Here is a 23938-nt window from a genome sequence, read left to right as displayed (position 1 = left end):
TAGACTGCCCACTCCAGCATTCTTGGGCTTCCCTGTGGCTCGGCTGGTGAAGAATCTGCCTGCAATGCAGCACACTTGGGCTCAATCCCTAGATTGGGAAGATCCCCTGGAGAAGGGAAAGGCTACCCACTCCAGTATCCTGGCCTGGAGAATTTAATGGACTGTATAGTCCACAGGATCACAAAGAGTTAGACACAACAGAGCAACTTTCACAACAATTCACATCAATGTTTCTACATATTTATTATGTGCTGGTTCCTGATGGTCTCTGATCTTATATTTTGCTTTTTCTTTTACTATATATTTTTCCTTTAAATTTGTATAGGCCTTGATTTATGACAAATGAAAATATAATTTATCACATAGAAATTGATTTTCTTACTTTTTATTAAGAACTTTTCCATAATATATATATATATTTTTTATCCTTCCAGACGTGGGTTGGCAATAAAAGAAGAAAAATGAGTAGTAAGAATTCTGAATCAGGAGCAACAACAACAGGAACTGTTTCTGGTACTTCTTTGGCAGCTCCAGATGTTACAGTCAGAAATATGGTTAATATTGCTTCACCCTCAAGTCAACAGTCTTCTTGGACATCGCCCAATAATGATGTCATCATAACTGGTATATACAGTCCAGCCAGTTCATCAAGTAGACAAGAGACAACCAAGCATTCAAATACACAAATTACAGAAGCACATAAAATCCCTATCCAGAAAACAGCCAGTAAAAATGATACTGAGTTTCAGTTGCACATTCCTGTTCAAAGACAAGTAGCACACTGTAAAAATGCCTCTTTACTCTTAGGTGAAAAAACAATTATTTTGTCAAGACAGACAAGTGTGCTAAATGCTGGAAATTCTGTATACAATCACACAAAGAAAAACTATGGAAGCTCTTCAGTGCAAGCCTCTGAGATGACGGTACCTCAAAAGCCATCTGTGTGCCACCGACCTTGCAAAATTGAACCAGTTGGAATTCAAAGGTCATATAAGCCTGAACACACAGGTCTAGCATCACACAACTTATGTGGGCAAAAATCATCAGTTAGAGACCCTTATTGCAGAACACAAAATTTGGAAATCCGTGAAGTATTTTCACTGGCAGTTAGTGATTACCCACAGAGAATTCTGGGAGGAAATGCCCCACAGAAGCCTCCTAATTCAACAGAAGGAACTTGTTTGTCCATTGCAATGGAGACTGGAGATGTTGATGATGAATATGCCAGAGAGGAAGAATTGGCATTGATGGGAGCACAGATACCAAGCTACTCAAGATTTTATGAAAGTGGCAGTTCCCTTCGAGCTGAGAACCAAAGTACAACTTTGCCTGGACAAGGAAGAAATATGCCAAATTCACAAATGGTGAATATTAGAGACTTGTCAGACAATGTACTGTATCAAAACAGAGAATACCATTTGACACCACGGACCTCATTACATACAGCGTCTACTGCAATGTACAGTAATACAAATCCATCACGAAGTAATTTTTCTTCACATTTCGCATCATCAAACCAATTGAGGTTATCACAAAACCAAAACAATTACCAGGTAATGTGTAAGTTTGTTTTATAAAGGTTTCATACAAATTTGTTGGTATAAAAATTGTGTTGGTAATCAACTAGACTTGATACCTGGGTCACGTAACTCATATTTTGAAGTAATTTGAATATTTTTTTCTTCTAAATGGCAGTTTGGGGGTCAACTCTTTAAAGAATTTTATGCTTTCTTTGTCATGTTTAAAAATGATGAGTCCTTTTTTTTTCATGGAAGTTAATAATTGCTACAACATAGCAACCTTCTCCTAACATTTAAAATTATCTGGTCCAGGCAACAATAGCCTTATGGGAAGCATGGCATTTCTCCTCACTAAAATAGGACTAAATTGTCTAGATGCATCCTCTTGAACATAGATAATTCTTGCTATGGTTTTTACTTGCAGTTTTGGAAGATGTCACTAGATGAGTGGTGCCTTCCCTGGGTACGTAGCCAGGCAAGTCAATCATTGCTCTAGGTGACAATGGTTGAGAAGTCAGAGCCTGCAATAACTCAGCCATTTTTTTTGAGTAAATGCTTTATTAACACATTAAGTGCAGCATTAATCAAACTGTCTTTTTAAAAACATTTACTTTTTATTGTTTTAAATTTATTTTTAATTGGAGGATACTTACAATACTGTGTTGTTTTATAAGGAAGAGATAAGTTCAGAGTGAGAATTAAAACAATTTTAGACCTGTGCAAAAATAGGCATTATTTCTTTACTGTTTCACATATTCAGTTATTTATATATGCTTCAAATAATCTCAACAGTGAGGTATAAACCTACTTCAGAATATCTCTTAAGGCCATAGATCTTCTCTCTGAAAAATCTGCTTCAGAGAATTTGAATAGCAGGGCAGGAATGTTTGCTATTTTTTCTTGCTACTAGCTAGACCCTTTAATTTTCAAACACAGTATTTTTTATCTGTATTTAAAATGCTTCCAGGCTATTCTTAACCAATATAAGGAACCAACTTCTCTTGACTCCTTTTATCTTATAGCTCCCTGCTACAAAATGAAAAGCAATAAAAGAGTATAGGAAGTATCCTTCTGGCACCTACCTCTAACAGAAGACTACTCCATCATCATCATTAGTAGACATTTCTTATTAAGGATCTTTTCATTTTTCTATGTTTGTTCTTTCCTAAGGCATGATTAAAGTAACATTGAACCATACCTGTAGGATCCTCCACAATGCCCCCTTTCATTCACCTAACTCTTTTGTACTTCTTCATCCCCTCAGTGTTGCTCCTAACAATCATAACAATAGCATTTATGAATTGTTGAGGACCTTGCATGTACTAGGCACCATCAGTAAATTTGTATACTTCATCTAATTTAATCTTCATGGCAGTCTGATCATATAAGCATTTTATCCACATTTTAATATCATGTCTAGAATCATACAGCCAATACAGGACAGAACCAAGATTCCAACTCAGAAATGCATCATGTGGGGTTTCTTTTTTCTACTTTACCATACAGCCTAACAATATAGAGTATTTGGAGGCTTGAGAGTGCAGAGTTTAATTTTTAGTTTTTTTTTCAAACTGATTGCTCCTATGGTTTTACATTTTTATAGTCTTTATCTTTTTTCCTGAGTGAAAGTTTAAAGAAATTAAGTTTATTTTATATGAAAGTAACTTTTAAATGGAATAAACTTAGCTACATTTTTTTTTGAAAAGTAATCTCTTTAAAGAAAGACAATCTGACAAAAATTAGGACATGGATTTAGAACCAGACAGACCTGGATTCAAATCTAGGCTCTGCTACTTTCTACTTGTGTGCCCTCAGACAAGTGTCATAAACTCTCTGTGTAACAGTTTCTTCATTTGTATAATGCATTTAATAATACCTGTTTCACAGGAATGCTGTATATGAAATGACAATCTGTGCAAGGATCCTTGTACATTCCTGGCAAATAAACTTTCTTATACTTGTTACATCATGGTTGGAAAGTTAATGAACCTCTGCTAGTCCAGGTCTTCTTTACATTCCATTTCAAGTAAAATATTGCACAGCCCACAGTTATCACAAGGTGGTTGAGAAATAAATAACTGAAAGAATATTGGAAATCAGCTCTCAACTTCACCATAATCTATGTATTAAAAGCCTATATATTTCTATTCATATTATAACAGACCTCCTCCAACTTGACCTGAGACAGTATGGTAGACAGTGTTTGCAGAATTGAAGTATAACTGACACATTATTTTTATGTCCCACCTTTATTTTAATTAATGGAGATCTTAGGGAACCAAGGCAGCCTGGGCAAGTGCAGTCCATGAAGATTAATGGCAATCCATTTGGGTTCCTAGTACAAAAATATCATAGACAGGGTGACTTAAAACCCAACAAACATTTATTTCTAATAGTTCTGGAGTCTTGGAAGCCCCAGATCAAGCTGCTGGCTGATTTAGTGTCTGGTGAGTGCCTGCTTCTTAATTCACAGATAGCTATCTTTTCACTGACTTGTCACGTGTTAGAAGTGCCAAGAGAGCTCTCTGGGGTCTCTTTTATAAGGAAACTAGTCCCATTTTTGAGGGCTCCATTCTCATGACCTAATCATCTCCCAAATGCCCCACTTTGAAATACCAGCACCTTGGGGATTAGATTTCAGCATGTGAATTGAGCTGGGATACAAACGTTCAGCCCATGGTAGTTATCCAAGATTTTGATGATATTCTATTACCTACCTGTATTATTAGTAGATCAGGACTTAGAAAGATAAAACCAGTGACCATCTTGTCAACTTTCTAGCTATGAAAGTATAAGCAAGCAAGCAATTTTCTAAGTTTCTGACATTGGGACTATATGAGAGTTATCTGTCTCTTTTCTCTGTTGTGCCAAGTATCTTCAAGCTGAGGTTCTATTCCTGGAGTATAGTCTAGTTCCAGGCTATATAGGTGGCTGAATACAAATTGAGGAATACATGAGGAAGCTAGGAAGTTGAAATTGGCTCTGCTTTAGAGTCACTGTGGAATACCACATTATATAGCCCAGCTCTATTTCAGGCTGACCCCATTCCTTTGGGGCTAGATTGCAACCGTATTGGGCTCCAAGCTGCCATTCATTTTCCATATTATGTTCATGCCAGTACACCTATTTTTGTTGAGTGCTATGTTGATAACAGATTAATAATTGATGATAACTTATGTGAAGATATTGGAAGACAAATGATATAAATTTAGGTTTGTTGCAATTATTATTACTTAATAATTAACTGTCTTCTCAACTCTCATGGACATCATAGCAACTTAGAAGTTAATAGAGTTAGAACATTTTGAGCTTTCTTTAAAAGGTACTAAATAAGTACAATGTATCCCTAACAGTAGAAGTACTTTGATAGCATCCTCCAAATTTATTCAGTGTTTATAGGTTTAAGTGCATTTTTAAAGTAAACATGGAAATTTAATGGCTGTAAAAACTGTAAACATCATTTCTGAACCAATACAAATGGTATTTTGACCTGCGGAAAGGGAGTGCCAGTAAGATTGAATGACTTTGCTAAAATAACTCTCAGGCAATATTCAGCTTTTAAAAAGTAATAGTAATCTGTGTTGAATAGATGTAGTTAGCATATTTAGTTGTGTCTGACTCTTTTGAAACCTTATGGACTGTAGCCAACCAGGCTCCTCTGTCCAGGGGTTTTCCAAGCAAGAATACTGGATAAGGTTGCCATTTCCTTCTTCTGGCGATCTTCCCAACCCAGGAATCGAATTCATGTCTCCTGCATTGCAGGCAGATTCTTTATTGACTGAGCCACTAAGGAAGCCCTTGTAGTTAGCATGGATAATTTTAAATAACTTTATTGAGATATAATTCACATAGTACAGTGGTCACACTTCAAAAATATACAATTAAATAGTTTTTAATATATTCACAGATGTGTTAAAGCAGTATCAATCTAATTTTAGAATATTTCATTACTTCAAAAATAAACTACATACTCATTAGCACACCAAATCTCCCATCCCAGCACGAGACAATCATCAAACTTTCTCTCTCTATGGATGCACCTATTCTAAATATTATTATAAATGGAATAATGCAATATGATGGATTTTTGTAACTGGCTTCTTTCAGGTAGCATAATGTTTTCAAGGTCCATTTTATAATATGTATCAATAATTCCTTCTTTTGCATTGTTCTATGATATTCCATTGTGTATATATAGCATTGATTGTTTATCCATTCATTAGTTGATAAACATTTGGGTTGTTTCCACATTGTCTATTATGAATAGTGCTGTTATGAACACTGATATACAAATTTATGTGTGGAAATACTTTTTTCATATCTCTTGGCTATATATCCTGGAGTATATTTCCAGTTCCTATTGTGATTCTATGCTTAAAGTTTTGAGGAAATACCAATTTTTTTTTTCTGAAGTGGTCGTATCACTTTACAATCCAACCATCAGTGTAAAAGGATTCCAGTTTCTCCATATCCTGACAAACACTTGTCACATCAGTGATTTTGATTATAGTCACTGTAATGAAAGTCTTGATCTGCATTTCTCTCACAGCTAACGATTTTAACTCTTTTTATGTGCTTATTGACAATTCAAATATCTTATTTGGAGAAATGCCTATTCAGAGAATTTAGACACTTTGTAAATGTTCATTTGTTCTTCGAGTTGTGAGTGTTCAGTTCATATTCTCTATACTAATCCTTATCAGGTATATGACTTACAAATATTTTCTCCCACTTCATACACTTATCCTTTCACTTTCATGGGGAATATTGTTTAAACACAAATGTTTTTAATTTTGATCAAGTCCAATTTATCTGTTTTTTTTTTTTTTTCTGTTGTTTCTTGTGCTTTTGGTATTGTATCTAAGAAGCTATTACCTAAGCTGAAGTAACAAACAGTGACTCACATATTTTCCTCTGAGAATTTTATACTTGTATCTGTTACATATAGATGGCTCATTTGTTTTGAGTTTGTTTTTGTGTATATCATGAGGTAGGAGTTTTTCTTGATTATATAGTATATGAATATCCAACTGTCCCATCACCACTTATTTAAAAGATTATACTTTCCCCATTTAATGGTCTTGTCATCCTTTTTGAAATCAATTGATTATATGGAAGGCTTTATTTCTGGACTCTCAGTTCTATTGTTTTGAGACTATATATTTCTTCTTATGCTGATACAACACTATTTGAATTGCTATACCTTTGTAGGAAGTTTTGAAATTGGGACATGTGAGTCCTCCACATGTCTTCTACTTTATCTAAATTATTTTGGCTATTCTAGGTCCCTTAAATTTGCACATGAAGTTTAGGATTAGCTTATCACTTTATGAAAAAACAGATGGAATTTTGATAGTCATCATGCTGACCTGTGGATAAATTTGGGGAATATTCTTGTATTAATAATCCTGTGTCTTCTGATCCATGAACATGGTATGCCTTTATACTTGTTAGATCTTATTTAATTTCTTTTAACAGTGTGTTATACTTTTCAGTCAAGTCTTGTCTTTATTGTTTTAAATTTATATATAAGTATATAACTTTTAATGTTATTTTAAATGGAATTTCATAATTTAATTGTTGGATTTGAATGATTGAATTTTGTACATTGATATTGTATCCTGAGAAAGTATTGAACTAATCTTTTAGTTAAATACTAGTGTATTTCTTAAGGTTTTATTTATATAAAGTCATGCCATCCGTTAGCACAGATAGTTTTACTTGTGTAAAACCTTACTGCATTTTATTTCTTTTTATTAGCTAATTGCTAGAACTTTCAATACAATGCTGAATAGAAGCAGTAAGGCATATTTTCATCTTGATGTTAAATGGAAAACAATGTCTAACAAGTATGGTATTATCTGTGGGGATTTTGTAGATGGTCTTTATCAGGATGATAAAGAATAAAAGTCCCCTTTTATTCCTGGTTTGTTGAGTACTTTTATCATGAATATGGGTTGGACTATTGTCAAATGCTATTTTTGTATCTAAGATGTGTTCATGTGCATTTTTCTATTTATCTTGTTAACATGGCATATTGTATTTTTTTCTTTTCATTTTATTTTTTGGCATTTTTTTGTATATCTTTTTTTTTTCAGTTTTACTAAGATATAATTAACATACAGTACTGTGCAAATTTAAGGTGTTCAGCACAATGATTTTATTCACATGAAATGATTACTAAGCAATTCAATATTTATTACTAAGCAATAAGCTTAGTTAATATCCACTATCTAGTGTGTATTTTTTGAAAAAAGAAAAAATCTTCCTTTCCTTGTGACAAGAATTCTTGGGAACTACTCTCTTAACAATTTTCAAATATTCAAGGCAACAGCAGTGTTAAATACAGTCATGATGCTGTACATTACATTCCTAGCACTTTTTTATCTTTTAAGTGGAAATTTGTACCTTTAATCATTTTCATTCAATTCCCACTCCCCAGTTCCCTGCCTCTGGTAAGCACAAATCAGATACCCTTGTCTATGAGGTTACATTTTTTTTAATCTATTTGTTTTAGATTCCACATATAAGTAAGATCATTTATCAGTTGTCTCTCTCTGATTTATTTCATGTAGCATAATGCCCTTCAGGTCCACTCATGTTATTGTGAACGGCTAAATTTCATCCTGTTTATGGCTGAATAATATTCCATTCTCTCTATATTTTATAGCTTCTTCATTCATTAATCTGTTGATGGTCACTTAGGTTGTTTCCATGTCTTGACTATTTTAAATAATGTCACTATGAATATCAGGGTGCATATCTCTTTTCTCTTAAAAAAAATTTTTTTTATTTTGTATTAGTGTATAGCTGATTAACCATGTTGTGATAGTTTCAGATGAACAGCAAAGAGCTTCAGCCATACATATACATGTTTCCATGTCCCCTAAACTCCCCTCCTATCCAGGCTGCCACAAAAAATTGAGCAAAGTTTCAAGTGTTGTACAGTACGTCCTTGTCTCCATTAGATATATTCCCAGAAGTGAAATTGATTGATTATATGGCAGTTTTGTTTTTAAATTATTGAGGATCCTTTATAACGTTTTGTGTAATGCCAGTACCAATTTATAATCCCACCAACAGTGTGCAAGTTTTCCCTTTTACCCTCATCTTTGACAGCATTTTTTATTTCTTGTCTTTTTTGATGATAGGCACTGTAACAATCTTGAGGTGAAATCTCACAGTGATATTAATTTGCATTTACCTTATGATTAATGATGTTGAGCACATTTCATATACCTTCTGGCTATTCATCTGTCTTCTTTGGAAAATGTCTATTGAGGTCCTTTGCCCATTTTTAACTGGATTATTGTTTATTTGTTATTAAGTTGATGAGTTTTTAAAGTTTATTTTGGATATTAACCCTAACCAGACACATGGTTTGAAAATATTTTTTCTAATTCCATAGGTTGTCCTTATATTTTGTCAGCCATTTCTTTTTGCTGTGCAGAAGATTTTAGTTAATGTAGTTCTGCTTGTTTATTTTTTACTTTGTTGCTTGTGTTTTAGGTGTCATATACAAAAACTCATTGCCAACATCTGTGTCAAGGAGATTTTTTTCCTATTTTCTTCTAGGAGTCTTACAGTTGCTAGTCTTTAATTCATCTTGACTTAATTTTGTGGATGATGGAAAATAGGGGTTTAGTTTCATTCTTTTGCATGTGAATATCCAATTTTCCCAGAAATATTTATTAGGGAGATTGTTTTTTCTTCATTGAGTAACCTTGGTCTTGTAGTTAAATATTATTTGAACTTATATGGGTTTGTTCATTTTTGAGTTCTTGATTCTGCTCCATTGAGCTATGTGTCTGTATTTTATGCCACTGCCATAGTGTTTTGATTACTGCAGCTTTTTTTCCTTTCAGTTTTATGTAGATATAATTGACATGCAGAACTATATAAGTTTTAAAGTACACAACTTAATGTTTTGACTTACATACATCATGAAATGATTACCATTATATTATATAGACATAAAATTTTTATAAAATAATAAAGTATTTTCCTTGTGATGAGAATTCTTAGGATTTACTCTCTTAACAACTTTCATATATAGCATACAACAGTGTTAATAATATTAATCATGTTGTACATTGTATCCCTAGTTCTTGCTTATCTTATAATTGGAAGTTTGCACATCTGACCACCTTTATCCATTTTTCCTTCTCCCCTCCCTGCCTCTGGTAACCACAGATCTGATCTTTTTATGAGCTTGTTTGCTCATAATTGACCTATAACACTATGTGAGTTTCTGGTGTATAACACAGTGATTCTATATATTACAAAATGACTACCATGATAAGTCTAGTTAGCATGTCACCATGCAAAGATATTGCATTATTATTGACTACATTTTCCCATGCTGAGCATTTCTTCCCCATGACTCATTTGTTTTACAACTGGAAGCTTGTGCCTCTTAATTTCTCTCACTTTTTTCACTCATATGTCCCTCCCCACAGCAAGCACCTGTTTGTTCTCTGTCTCTATGACTCTGTTTTCTTTTATGTTTGTTCATTTGTTTTTTAGATTCCACATATAAGGGAAATCATATGATATTTGTTTTTCTCTGACTTATTTCACATAGCATAATATTGTCTAGGTCTATCCATCTCATAAATGGCAAAATTTTATTTTTTAATGACTAACTGTCTGTGTGTATCAGATTTTTCTTTATCCAGTCACCTATTGATGAACACTTAGGTAGCTTCCATACCTTGGCTATTGCAAATAGCACTGCAGTGAACATAAGGATGCATATATTTTTGAAATAATGCTTTGTTTTTTTTCAGCAAAATACCCAGAAGTAGAATTACATATGATAGTTCTACTTTTAATTTTTTAAGGCTCCTCCATACTGTTTTCTGTAGTGACTACTATAGCTTTTTAATATAGTTTGAATTCAGAGAATGTGGTACCATCTGCCCTGCTCTTTCTCAGAATTGTTTTGGATATTTGGAGTCTTTTGTGCTTCTACAAAATTTTTAGGATTATTTTATATTTCTAAAAAAACATCATTGAAATCTTGATAAGGATTGCATTGAATTTATAGTTAGCTTTAGGTAGTACTGACTTTTTAATAATATTAATTTTTCCAATCCATGAACACAGGATACCATTTTGTTTATTTGTGTCTTGTTATATTTCTTTACTTAATGTACTATAGTTCAGAGAGTAGACACTTTTCACCTCCCAATTTAATATATTCCTAAGTATTTATTTCAATGCTCTCATAGATGGAATAACTTTCTTTATTTCTTTTTTTGGATAATTCAGTTTTTAGTATGTAGAAATGTTACTCATTTTTGTGTGTTAGTATCATGCTACTTTACTGAATTCATGGATTAGCTCAAACAGTTTTTTTGTGGACTCTTTGGGATTCTATATATAAAATTTTGCCATATGAAAATAGAGCCAACTTTATCTCTTCCTTTCCAATTATTATGTCTTTTATTTATTTTTCTTGCCTTATTGCTCTGGCTAGCACTTCCAGTACTAGCTTGAATAGGAATGATGAGAGTTGGCACCTTTGTTTTATTCCTGATCTTAAAAGTGAGGCTTCCACCTTTCACCATTGAATATAATGTTAGCTGTGAGCTTTTCATATATGGTATTTTTTATGTTGAAGAATGTTCCTTCTATATCTAATTTGTTAAGAGTTTTTATCATGGGGATTCTGATGTCACCTATATGGCAACATGAAAGTGAAAGTGAAAGTCACTTAGTTGTCTGACTCTTTGCAACCCCATGGACTATATAGTTTATGGAATTCTCCAGGCCAGAATACTGGAGTGGGTAGCCTTTCCCTTCTCCAGGGGATCTTCCCAACCCAGGTATCGAACCCAGGTCTCCGGCACATTGCAGGCCAATTCTTTGCCAGCTGAGCTAGCAGGGAAGTCCAAGAATACTGGAGTGGGTAGCCTATCTCTTCTCCAGTGGATCTTCCCAACCCAGGAATCGAACCAGTGTCTCCTGCATTGCAGGCAAATTCTTTAACAACTGAGCTATGAGGGAAGCCCCTATAGGTTGTTCTTAATTTCATTTCCCCTCACAACAAAAATACTAACAAGTATTAACAACTAACAACTCAAGAATAAGACACTACTGAGAGAATAGTAGAACATGGGGATGAGACTGAAGCATCCTCTTGCACCACAGAGAATAAGGTAGACTGCATTAGAAGGGTAAGAGAAGTAGCTACATGTTGACTGCATTGTCTCTCACCCAGGCCAGCACAGCACCATGTGTACAGGTCTCCACAGAGCCTTTGTTTCTCCAGTGGGAAGAGAGAATCAGGGGAAAACTGAGGGACAACAAACCCACCCCCAGCATTTTGCAGCACTTTGCAAGAGCACCTAATCTGCAACATGGGCGTTCTCATGAGAATATGTGAGACTTGACCACTACAAATCTGATTGTAATGAAGAAAGGGGGAGGTGCTTGCAACAACCAGCACATGGATCTTGACAAACTGCATTCATATTTGCAAATATGATAGTGTATTTGCTGTATAGTAATCTCAAACAGCAGTTTTGTTCATCTGTAGAACCAAGTTAAGGCTGCATTCTGACCACAGTGGGGTACATGTCTGTCTGATTTGAATTCCCAAAGAGGAGCTTTGCTGACCAACCTACTGTGGAAAGTGTCTTCTGGCCCCATCTGACTGAAAGAATTGGTAACATCTCCTGGAAGATCTGGGGGTCCAACAGCACTTGAGCTAAGAGGTGGGCAGCAGAGCAATAGTTTTTAGAACATCAGTGGTCCTGTTCAGTAGGGGATCTTGGGGTGTGGGTTGGCTTGGGTTAAGACAACAAACAAAGAGGCTTTCTGACCTTGGAGATGGTTCTTTTGCTTAGTCTAGACAGGGAAAATAATTTGTAGTCCAACCCATTTCTGAGTGTAACCTTCAGTCCAACTGAAGAGGGAACCTAATCAGAGCATATGAGAAGGTATATAACCCATCCAACAGCCATGCTTACAGTGGAACTTAAAAAGAGAGCACAACCATGACTTACTCCATCTGCAGAACAAAATCGGAATCCGTGTATGGCCACAGAATTCAGAACATAGTCTTGCCTGATTTGGGTCCACAAAAAAAGTGATATGAAAGTCATAGAGCCTATTATGGTGCCCTGACAAGGCAGGTAATCAAATTCATAGCCATGCCTACTCTTGAGTATAGTTCCCAGCCCTAAATACCTAGTTAGCCTGAACAAAGAAACCAAACAACTGCAGAGTACATTCTGTAGCCTCACACAAGCAAGATACCAAGCCAGCAGTTCTATCCAACTATTCTGAGCCAGTGGCACACACCCTCATCCCTGTCTTCAGAGTTCTTGGACAGTGACCTTGCCCTAGAATAGACCCTGATAAAAGTCTCACTTGCCCAAGGACATTACCAGCAGATATGCACAGAACTTCAGCCTGAGTTGATGGGTGAAAAACTATCTCTACCAATGAGAACCTTTAAAGTCCGAGGGAGGAGACCACTTACTAAAATGCACAGATGCCAACTTAAGGAATCAAGGATCACTAAAAATCAGGTAGATTTGACATCACCAAAGGAAAATAATTTAGCTCCAGTTCAGTTCAGTTCAGTTCAGTCACTCAGTTGTGTCTGACTCTTTGAGACCTCATGGACTGCAGCATGCCAGTCTTCTGTGTCCATCACCAGCTCCTGGAGCTTGCTCAAACTCTTGTCCATCGAATTGGTGATGCCATCCATCCATCCATCCATCCAACTAACCTTAAAGAAATAAAGATCTCTGAACTTTCAGAAAAAATTCAGTGGTCATGTTAAGGAAGTTTTATGGACTATGTGAAACCACAGAGAAATAATTTAATGAAATAAAGGAAACCATGTATAAACAAAACAGTTCAAAGAGGAAATAACAACCATATTAAAAACAAACAAACCAACAACAACAACAACAACAAAAAAAAAAAAAAAACAGAAATCTTAGAGTTGAAAAATACAATAATTGAAAAATTCAGTATAGGTTAAAAAAATAAATTTGATCATACATAAGAAACATTCAATGACCTGAAAGGCAGGACAGTGGAAATTGCACTGTCAGAGTGGCAAAAAGAAAAAAGAATGAAAACGAGTGAGGAAAGCCGATGGGAATTATGGGACATGATGAAAAGCAAACTATTCACATTATGAGAATTACAGAAGGTAAGAGAAAGGAGAGAACGTATATTTAAAACAATAATGGTAAAATTTTTCCTGGACCTGAGGAGAGAAAAGGACATTCAGATACAAGTGACCCAAGGAATAGTTTGAATCTGAATAGCGTCTCAGTGAAAGACACTATGATTCAATTCATGAAAGTCAAAGACAAAGATCAAATTTTAGAGTGCAAAAGAAAGAGTAATTGCATAGAAAAGAACACCTATACAACTATTGGTGGATCTTAAAACACAAAATTTTCAGGCCTGGAGACAATAGACATATTCAAAATATTGAAAGAAAATATCAACCAAAAATTCTATACCCAGAGAAAGCTGCTTTCACACCTGCCTTACAGGAAATGCTAAATAGAGTTCTTTTTAAGTCAGAAGATACAGTTAAGAACATACAAACAGAAAGGTAGCTAGTAATGTTAAATAGTCATAATTATAGTCTGCAATATGGTACTGGCAGTGCATAATATATTTATAACTAGCTTATAAGTTAAAAGGACTTCCCTGGTGGCTCAGACAGTAGAGCATCTGTCTACAATGCAGGAGACCTGGATTTGATCTCTGGGTCGGTAAGATTCCTTGGAGAAGGAAATGGCAACCCACTCTAGTACTATTGCCTAGAAAATCCCATGGACAGAGGAGCCTGGTGCAGGCTACTGTCCATGGGGTCGCAAAGAATCGGACATGACTGAGTGACCTCACTCACTTATAAGTTAAAAAGTTAGCCAAAATAAACATAACCACTGTAAATGGAAAAAGAATTAAAACTAAAATTAAGGAATCCTATTGAAGTTAAGTTGGTCAATTTAAAATAAGGCATTATATATTTAAGATATTTTATGTAAGCTTCATGTTCAACACAAGGGAAAATCCTATAACAGTTACATAAATGAACATGATAAAGAATTCAAAGAATGCTGAGCTCAAAAGAGACAACAACACAAAAAGTACAGTAGGTTAAAAAAAAAAAGGAACAATGGATCTACAAAATATTCATAAAACAGCCTTGAAAATGACAATAGTAAGTACTTATTAATAAACAGGATAAATTCTTCAAATAAAATACATAGTATGGTTGAATCAATGAAAGAGCAAGATCCAATGATATGCTGCTTACAAGAGACTCACTTTAGCCTTAAAGACCTACATAGATTGACAGCAAAGGAATGGAGAAAAGACATTTCAAGCAAATGGTAACGAAAAGAAAGCATGGGTAACAATATCAGGAAAAAAAAAAGACTTTAAAATGAAAATGGTAAAAGGAGACAGAGAAGTTCATATAATGAAAAGGGGGGCAATTCATTAAGAAGATATAACAGTTGTAAATATGTATGAAGCCAATGTTAGAACATCTAAATATATAAAGCAAAACTAACAGAGCTAATGAAGAGATAAACAGTAATACAATAACAGGGACTTTGTAATCCACTCTCAACAATGGAGATAGCATCCAGAGAAAGAAACAATAAGAAAACACTGTGCATACACAACGCTATAACAAATAAACCTAACAGACATATATAGAACATTCTAATAACAGCAGAATACAGACTCTTCTCAAGCACACATAAAACATTTTCTAGGATAGACTGTATGTTAGAACACAAAACAAGTCTTAGCACATTCAAGAAGATTTAAATATATCGAGTAACTTCTCTGACCACAATGGCACGAAAATAGAAATAAATAACGAGGAAAGCTGAAAAATTTAACAGCAAAATGAAATTAATTAACACTCTCCCAAATAACAAAAGAATCAGAGAAGTAATTCAAAGGGAAAAAGTTTCTCAAGACAAACTAAGATGGAAACACAATATACTAGCACTTCTGGGAGTCAGCAAAAGCAATTCTAAGAGGAAACTTCATAGCAATAAATGACTATATATTAAGAAGCAAGAAAGATTGCAAGTAAAATAATCTAACTCTGCCTCAAATAACTAGAAAAAGAAAAACAAACTGAGCCAAAATTTTTGGAAGGCAATAATGAAGATAAGATCAGAAATAAATGAAATAGAGAAAATGAAAACATAGGAAAGATTAAAATAATTAAGAGATTCTTCTTAGAAGATGCAAACAAATTTGAAAAAAAAAAAACAACTTTAGATTATACAAGGATGAAAGAGAGAGGATCCAAGTCAACAAAATTATAAATGAAAACAGAAACATTACTACTGATACCACAGAAATACAAAGGATCATCAGAGGCTACTATGAACAACTATACCCAAGCAAACTGGACAACCTCGACAAAATAGAAAAATTCTTACTAACATGCAATTTGCTAAGACTGGATCAAGAAAAATGTAAAATGTGAAAAGACCAGTTACTAATAAAATGATTGAATTAGTAATCACTAATTTCTTAGTGAATAAAGTCCCAGGAACATTTTGCTTCTCCAGTGAATTTTACCTAACATTAAAAGGAATATTAACTCCAATATATCTCAAATTCTTCCAAAAAATCAGAGTAGAGATGTTTCCCAAAATTGTAAAATAGGAATCCAGTGTTATCCTGAAATTAACACCAGAAAAGGATACTGCTAGAAAAGAAAAGTGCAGGCCAATATCTCTGATGCATATAAATACAAGAATCATCAATAAAATACTTGAACACTGAATTCAGCAGTATATTCACCATGATCAAGTGGGAATTATCCCTGAGATGCAAGGATGCTTCAACATAACTTCGTTCAATATTTTCAACAAATCCTAGTTTTCAACATATTCAACATACTTAACATCAACATATTGATGTTAATTGACATTTTAATATATTACAGCACATTAATAAAATGAAAAAAGAATCATGTGACCACCTCAATAGACACAGAAAAAAGACTTTTAACAAAATTCAACACCCATTCATGACAAAAACTTTGTAAATTTGAAATGAAGCAAGCTTAATTATTTAATTTTCAATGGGCATACATTACTGTATAAGGCTTACAACATGAAAGTTTGGTTAGCATATATTGTGAAGTGATTATCATCATAGGTTCAGCTTACATCCATATTCTCATATATATAATTTTTAAATTATCCTTATGATGACAACTCTTAGGATCAACTTTTAAGAACTTACTTCTATATCATTCATCAATATTAGTTATCATCATGACATTATACATTATATTCCTAATACTTATTTACCTTATAATGGGGAGTTTGTACAATTTTGACCACTTTCCTCCAATTCTCACACCCTCTATATCCAACTTTGGTAACCACAAGTCTGATCTCTTTTTCTATGATTTTTGTTATTTTTTTAGATTCCACATATACATGAAATTGTGCTATATTTTATTCTCTAACTTATTTTACTTAGCATAATGCTTTCAAAGTGCATCCATGGTGTCACAAATTGTATAACTTCCTTGTTTTTTAATGACTGAATAATATTCCATTGCACATATATGCCACAACTGCTTTATCCATTCCTCAACCAATGGACAATTAGGTTATTTTCATACTGTAAATACTACTGCTATGACATGGATACAGATTTTTTTCATTTTAATATTTTCATTTCCTTTGGCTATATTCCTATAAGTGGAATTGCTGGATCATATGGTAGTTCTATGTTTAATTTTTTAAGGAAACTCTACCACTTTCAATACAATTTATAACCTCACCAGAAGCTCCAATAATTTGCCCACCTGATGTGAAAAATTGACTCATTGGAAAAGACCCTGATGCTGGGAAAGACTGAGGGCATGAGGAGAAGAGGGTGACAGAGGATGAATTGGCTGGGTGGCATCATTGACTCAATGCACATGAGTTTAAATAAACTCCAGGAGATAGTAAAGGCCAGAGAAGCCTGGGGTGCTGCAAACCATAGGGTCACAAAGAGTCAGACACGATTTAGTGACTGAACAACAAATCACTGTACAAGGGTTCCCTTTTTCCCACATCCACTTCAGCGTTTGATTAGCTCTTGTCTTTTTTATAATGGCCATTCTAATAGGCTTGTGGTGATCTCTCATTGTGTTTTTAATTTGTACTTTCCTAATTTTGGCCACCTGATACAAAGAGCTGACTCATTTGAAAAGACCCTGATGTTGGGAAAGATTGAAGGAAGTAGGAGAAGGGGACGACAGAGGATGAGATGGTTGGATGGCATCACCGACTCAGTGGACATGAGTTTGGGTAAACTCTGGGAGTTGGTGATGGACAGGGAGGCCTGGTGTGCTGTGATTCATGGGGTCGCAAAGAGTCGGACACGACTGAGCGACTGAAATGAACTGAATTGAATGACTAGTGATGGTGAGCATCTTTTTATGTATCTGTTGGCTTTTTGCATATCTTCTTGGAGAAAAGTCTATTCAGGAACTTTTCTCATTTTGGGGGGGCTTCTTCGATGGCTCAGCTTCCTTTTGTATATTTTCTTTGGTGAAATGCCTGTTCAGACCCTTTGCCCATTTTGGGGTGGGGGGAGCTTCTTTGATGGCTCAGTGGAAAAGAATCTGCCTGCAATGCAAGAGACACAGGAGATGCAGGTTTGATACCTGGGTTGGGAAGATGTCCTGGAGGAGTAAGATGGCAACCCACTCCAGTAATCTTGCCTGAAAAATCCCATGAGCAGAGGAGTCTGGTTGGCTACAGTCCATGGGGTCACAAAGAGTTAGACACTTTTTAATTGAGTTATTTAGTTTTTGGCTATTAAGTTGCATGTGTTCTTTATATGTTTTGGATGAAAGCTCTTATCAGCTACATTGTTTGCAAATCTTTTTCCTATTCCATAGTTTATCATTTTTGGATCATTCTTTTGCTATGTGGAAGGTTTTTAGTTTGATATATTCTCACTTGTTTTTTTTTTAATTCTGTTTCTTATGGTTTAGTTATCATATACATATAAAAATTAATTACTGGCATGATCTATGTCAGATTTTTTTCCTATTTTCTTGAAGGGCTCTTATGACTTCTGGTTTTACACTTAAGAGCATGTTCAGTTAATTTTTGTCAGTGTTAGATTCGTCATCTTTTTGCATATGAAATCCAATTTTCTCAGCACCATTTAATAAACTATATTTTCTTCTTTGAGTATTTTTGGCTCCCTTGTGAAATATTAGTTGACCATAAATGCTCTGTCTTATTTCTGTTGTCAAATAGAATATACTGTATATGTCTGTTACAGCCATTTTTTCTACAGTATCAGTTAAATGCTTTGCTTTATATTGATATTCTGCCTGAATGATCTATCCCTTTCTAAAAGTGGGATATTAAAGTCCAACTATTCTTGGAGTTGTTTATCTCTTCTTTCACTTATGCTAGTGTTTGCTTTATATATTTTATGCATTTTGGCATGATTTACATATATATATATTTAGGTATTCCAATGTTGTGTGCATACATATTTATAATCATTATTGCTTCTTGATGGACGCACCCCTTTGTAATTATATAATGACATTTATTGTCCCTTTTACCAGTTTCATTTTAAAGACTATGTTTTCTATTATAAGTATAGCTAACCCTGCTTTTTTTAGGTTGCCACTTGCTTGAAATGTTTTTTTCCCATCCCTTCGTTCTAAGTCTATGTGTATATTAGGCTAAAATGAGGCTTTCACAAGTTTTCAGTGGATCTTGTTCTTTCATCCTTTCAGTCATCCTGGTTCATTTGATGAGAAATTTAATCAATTTGCATTTAAATTCGTTATTGATAAGTAAAGACTTACTATTCAGTTCAGTAGCTCAGTCGTGTCTGATTCTTTGCGACCTCACGGACTGCAGCACGCCAGGACTCCCTGTCCATCACCAACTCCTAGAGTTTGCTCAAACTCATGTCCATTGAGTTGGTGATGCCATCCAACCATCTCATCCTCTGTTGTCCCCTTCTCCTCCTGCCTTCAATCTTTACCAGCATCAAGGTCTTTTCCAATGAGTCAGTTCTTTGCATCAGGTAGCCAAAGTATTGGAATTTCAACTTCAGGATCAGTCCTTCCAACGAATATTCAGGACTGATTTCCTTTAGGATGGACTGGTTGGATCTCCTTGCAGTCCAAGGGACTATCAATAGTCTTCTCCAACACCACAATTCAAAAATATCAATTCTTCAACAGTCAGCTTTCTTTATAGGCCAACTCTTACATCCATACATGACTACTGGAAAAACTATAGCTTTGACTAGATGGACCTTGTCAGCAAAATAAAGTCTCTGCTTTTTAATATACTGTCTAGGTTGGTCATAGCTTTTCTTCCAAGGAGCAAGTGCCTTTTGATTTGATGGTTTCAGTCACCATCTGCATAAAATTCTATTCAAGTTTCAGTAAACTGTAAACTAAGAGACACTGGAGTATATCGAGGGACATAAAACAAGGTGAAAAAGTTTTGTGGTCTAAAGGTATAGAAATTATACAGAATCTATTTACATATCACTGTGGAACTATTTTAGAAATCAATATCAAAATATATTTGAAAATGACCCACATAATTTCAAGTGCACTGTGACATTTTTGCCATTGAAAGCCTCAATAAAGTTAGACTGGAGAAAGCACAGAGGGTGATTGCAGAGAAGAAAGCATTTAAATGAAAAATTCGTATCAAAATAAGAAATTAATATTAAAGATACATTAAACAAAATCCCATATATTTGGAAATTAAATGTCCACATTAAATAATGAGAGTATCTCGGAAGTCATAACAAGGAAAGTTAGAAAATATTTGTAATAGAGTAAGAATGAAAAGAGAATTTGTCAGATTTTGTTACATGCAGCTGAAGCTGCTCAATGTATTTAAATACAATTTGGAGTGTTTGATGAGGTATGAAAACATTAATGTACATTAGCATAAAATTTTGTGAAATTTGAATAAAATCTGTACTTTAGTTTTTAATACTGTAATATTGTTAACTCCCTGTTTTTTATAACATAGTATTTCTTTATATTCTCTAGAAGTTTCAAGCCTCATTAAAATTTTTTTAAGTCACCAAGATAATAAATTTTCTAGACTTTTAGTTGTAATACTAGATGCTGAAATACATTGAATTTTATCAAAGTTTTTAGTGAATATAAATTAGAAATCTAGTATTCTATTTATACTAAGCTAAACAAATGAAACCAAAATATTTTTTGACTAGGCAAAAATTTATAGATTTTTAAAAATGTATATATATTATACATTGTTGTTGTTTAGTCAATCAGTTGTATCTTACTCTTTCACTTTAGCTGCATGGACTGTAGCCCACCAGGCTCCCCTCTCCATGGGATCTCCCAGGCAAGAATACTGGAGGGGTTGCCACTTCCTTCTCCAAGGGATGTTCCCCACCCAGGGATCAAACCCAGGTCTCTTGTATTTGCAGGCAGATTCTTAACCACTGAGCTGCCATGGATTCCTTTTTTCCCCAGCCCTCCAGATTTGTTTCTAATGAGCAGCCACATTAAAAAAAATGGATTATATGACCATGTTTTACTTTTATCTAGTTTCACTTTTTCTATCTCATATTCAGTGCTCCCATTTTATTTAGTTTACGTTTTCCAATCTCAGTCTCTTTGTTGTTGTTCTTTCTCTGTCCTTTATCAAATGTAGTAGAAAAACTTATATATATATATACACACACACACAATAAAAATATATATGCTTATGTATATACATGCTGTATAAAAATGCTATATATATATATATAGTTTGTGTGTATATATAAATAGATTAAATGTACCAATCAAATGTCATAGACTGGCTGGGTGGATGAGAACTTGTGCATGTATTCACTTCCACTTACCACACCACTCTACTTAACCCCCAAAATTGTATGTAATTATTTTATATTGTTAGGTTAATTATGCTTTTATTTTGGCTTGCAATTATTTTTTTTAATTTTTTGTCTGGCTATTGATTGTGAAAACTGATAAACATCTTTTACTATCATGATTATATAACTATTATTTGCTTAATGCCATTGTATACCATTGTATAGCATTGGTCCACAGAAAATAATAGAATCTATATCACTAAAGCTACCATTTAATAGAAAAACTTCAATAACTTTAAAAAATTCAGATGCTTATTAGAATTATCTTGGAATTGTTTGAAAAATACAAATGCCTATGTATTTGTTTTTCTCCCCAAAGCTCCATATTTGTTTCTAAGAAGAAGCCATGTTTTACATTTACTATAATTATTGATATGTACTATCCTGTTACCATTTTCTAAATTGTTTTTGATTTATTTTATGTATGTCTTTTCCTTCTCTTGTGTTTCCTTCCTAGGGCAGTTTCTTTAGTATTTGTTGTAATGCTGGTTTGGTGGTGCTAAATTCTCTTAACTTTTGCTTGTTTGGAAAGCTTTTGATTTCTCCATCAAGTCTGAATGAGAATCTTTCTGGCTAGAATATTCCTGGTTGTTAGTTTTTCTCTTTCACCAATTTAAATATATCATGCCATTCCCTCCTGGCTTGTAGAGTTTCTGTTGAAAAATCAGCTGATAACCTTATGGGATTTCCCTTGTAGGATATTTGTTGTTTTTCCTTTGGTGTTTTTAATATTTTATCTGTCTTTAATTTTAAAATTTTGATTAGTATGTGTCTCAATGTGTTCCCCCTTGGGCTCATCCTGCCTAGGACTCTCTATGCTTCCTGGACTTGGTTGACTATTTTCTTTCCGATGTTAGGGAAGTTTACAGCTATTTTTCAGATGCTTTCTCTTGTCTTTTCTCTCTCCTCCTTTTGTGATACCTATAATGCAAATATTGTTATACTTAATGTTGTCCCAGAGATCTTTTAGGCTGTTTCCTTTTTTTTTTTTTTTTCATTCTGTTTTTCTATATTCTATTCTACAGCAGTGATTTACACCATTCTGTCCTCCAGGTGACATTCTCCATTTATCCATTCTTCTTTCTGAGTTATTCTGCTATTGATTCCTTCTAGTGTATTATTTGTCTTTGTTTGCTTGTTCTTTAGTTCTTCTAGGTCTTTGGTAAACATTTCTTGCATCTTCTCAGTCTTTGCCTCCATTCTTTTTCTGAGATCCTGGATCACCTTCACTATCATTATTCTGAATTCTTTTTCTAGAAAGTTGCCTATCTCTTCTTCATTTGATTGTTTTTCTGAGGTTTTATTTTGTCACTTCATCTGGGACAAAACCCTCTGCTTTTTCACAGATGTGAAATGTAATGTGGTTTTCATTCTAGCCACTGTCAGACTGTGTTTTTTCTTGCTTCTTTCACCCTCTGATGGGTGAGGCTAAGAGGCTTGTATAAGTTTCATGATGGGAGGGATTGGTAGTGGGAAAAACTGAGTCTTGCTCTTGTGGGCAGGGCTGTGCTCAGTAAAACGTTAACCAAATTATCTACTAGTTAGTGGTGTTGTGCTCCCTCCCTGTTAGTTGTTTTGACTTAGACAACCCAGCCTTGGAGTCTAACAGTGGGCTCTATGGTAGGGTTAATGGTGACCTGCCAGAGGACTTACACCAAAGGCCCCCTTCCAAGACTGCTGCTGCCATTGTCCTTATCCCCACAGTGAACCACTCCTGACCCACAGGCGACCCTCCAACACTAGCAGGTGGGTCTGGTTCAGTCTCCTATGGAATCACTGTTCTTCTCCACTGGGTCTTGGCATGCATAAGATTTTATTTGTGCCCTTCAGGAATGGAGTCTATGTTTCCCCCTATCCTGTGGAAGTCTTATAATCAAATTCTGCTGACCTTCAAAGTCAGATCCCCTGGGGATTCTCAGTCCCTTTGCCAGATCCTCAGGCTGGGAACCCTGATGTGAGGCTTAAAACCTTCACAACAGTGGGAGAAATTATTTGGTATTATTATTCTCCAGATTGTGGGTCACCCACCAGGCAGGTATGGAATTTGATTTTATCGTATTTTGCCCCACTACCATCCATTGCAGCTTCTTCATGTCTTTGGTATGGGGTGTCTTTTTTGGTAGGTACCAGCATCCTCCTCTTTGTGGTTACTCAACAGCTAGTTGTGATTTTTGTGCTTTCATAGGAGGAGATGAGCGCATGTTCTACTCTGCCATCCTGAGCTGGAATGTCTTAGGCTTTTGACTATTGGGCATACCTCACAGCTATTTTGTGTTCAGTTCCAGGCCACCCTAAAAAAGTGATGGCAATAAGGTGAAACACATGAAAAATTTTTGGTCTCCCAGTGCATATAAAAGTTATGTTTATACTATACTGTAGTCTATTAAATGGCAATAGCATTATGTCTAAAACAAAATGTATATAGCTTAATTTAAACTTGCTTTACTACTAAAAATGGTAACTATTTTCTGAGCATTCAGCAAGTCATA

The 23938-nt window shown here is 34.6% G+C and overlaps 1 protein-coding gene across 4 annotated transcripts in view; it reads left to right on the top strand.

Moving 5' to 3' along the window:
- HDX (highly divergent homeobox) overlaps positions 1–23938 on the top strand; it is a 206092-nt gene that overhangs the window by 34134 nt on the left and 148020 nt on the right. For all 4 annotated transcript variants that reach the window (XM_070461781.1, XM_020880858.2, XM_020880857.2 and 1 more), the window contains one exon: positions 435–1553. In XM_070461781.1, the coding sequence (XP_070317882.1) occupies positions 435–1553 (1119 nt within the window). The remainder of the gene's footprint in view (positions 1–434; positions 1554–23938) is intronic.

Source organism: Odocoileus virginianus, chromosome X (genome assembly GCF_023699985.2).
Source record: "Odocoileus virginianus isolate 20LAN1187 ecotype Illinois chromosome X, Ovbor_1.2, whole genome shotgun sequence".
NCBI lineage: Eukaryota > Metazoa > Chordata > Mammalia > Artiodactyla > Cervidae > Odocoileus > Odocoileus virginianus.
This window is presented reverse-complemented; position numbering and strand designations above follow the sequence as displayed.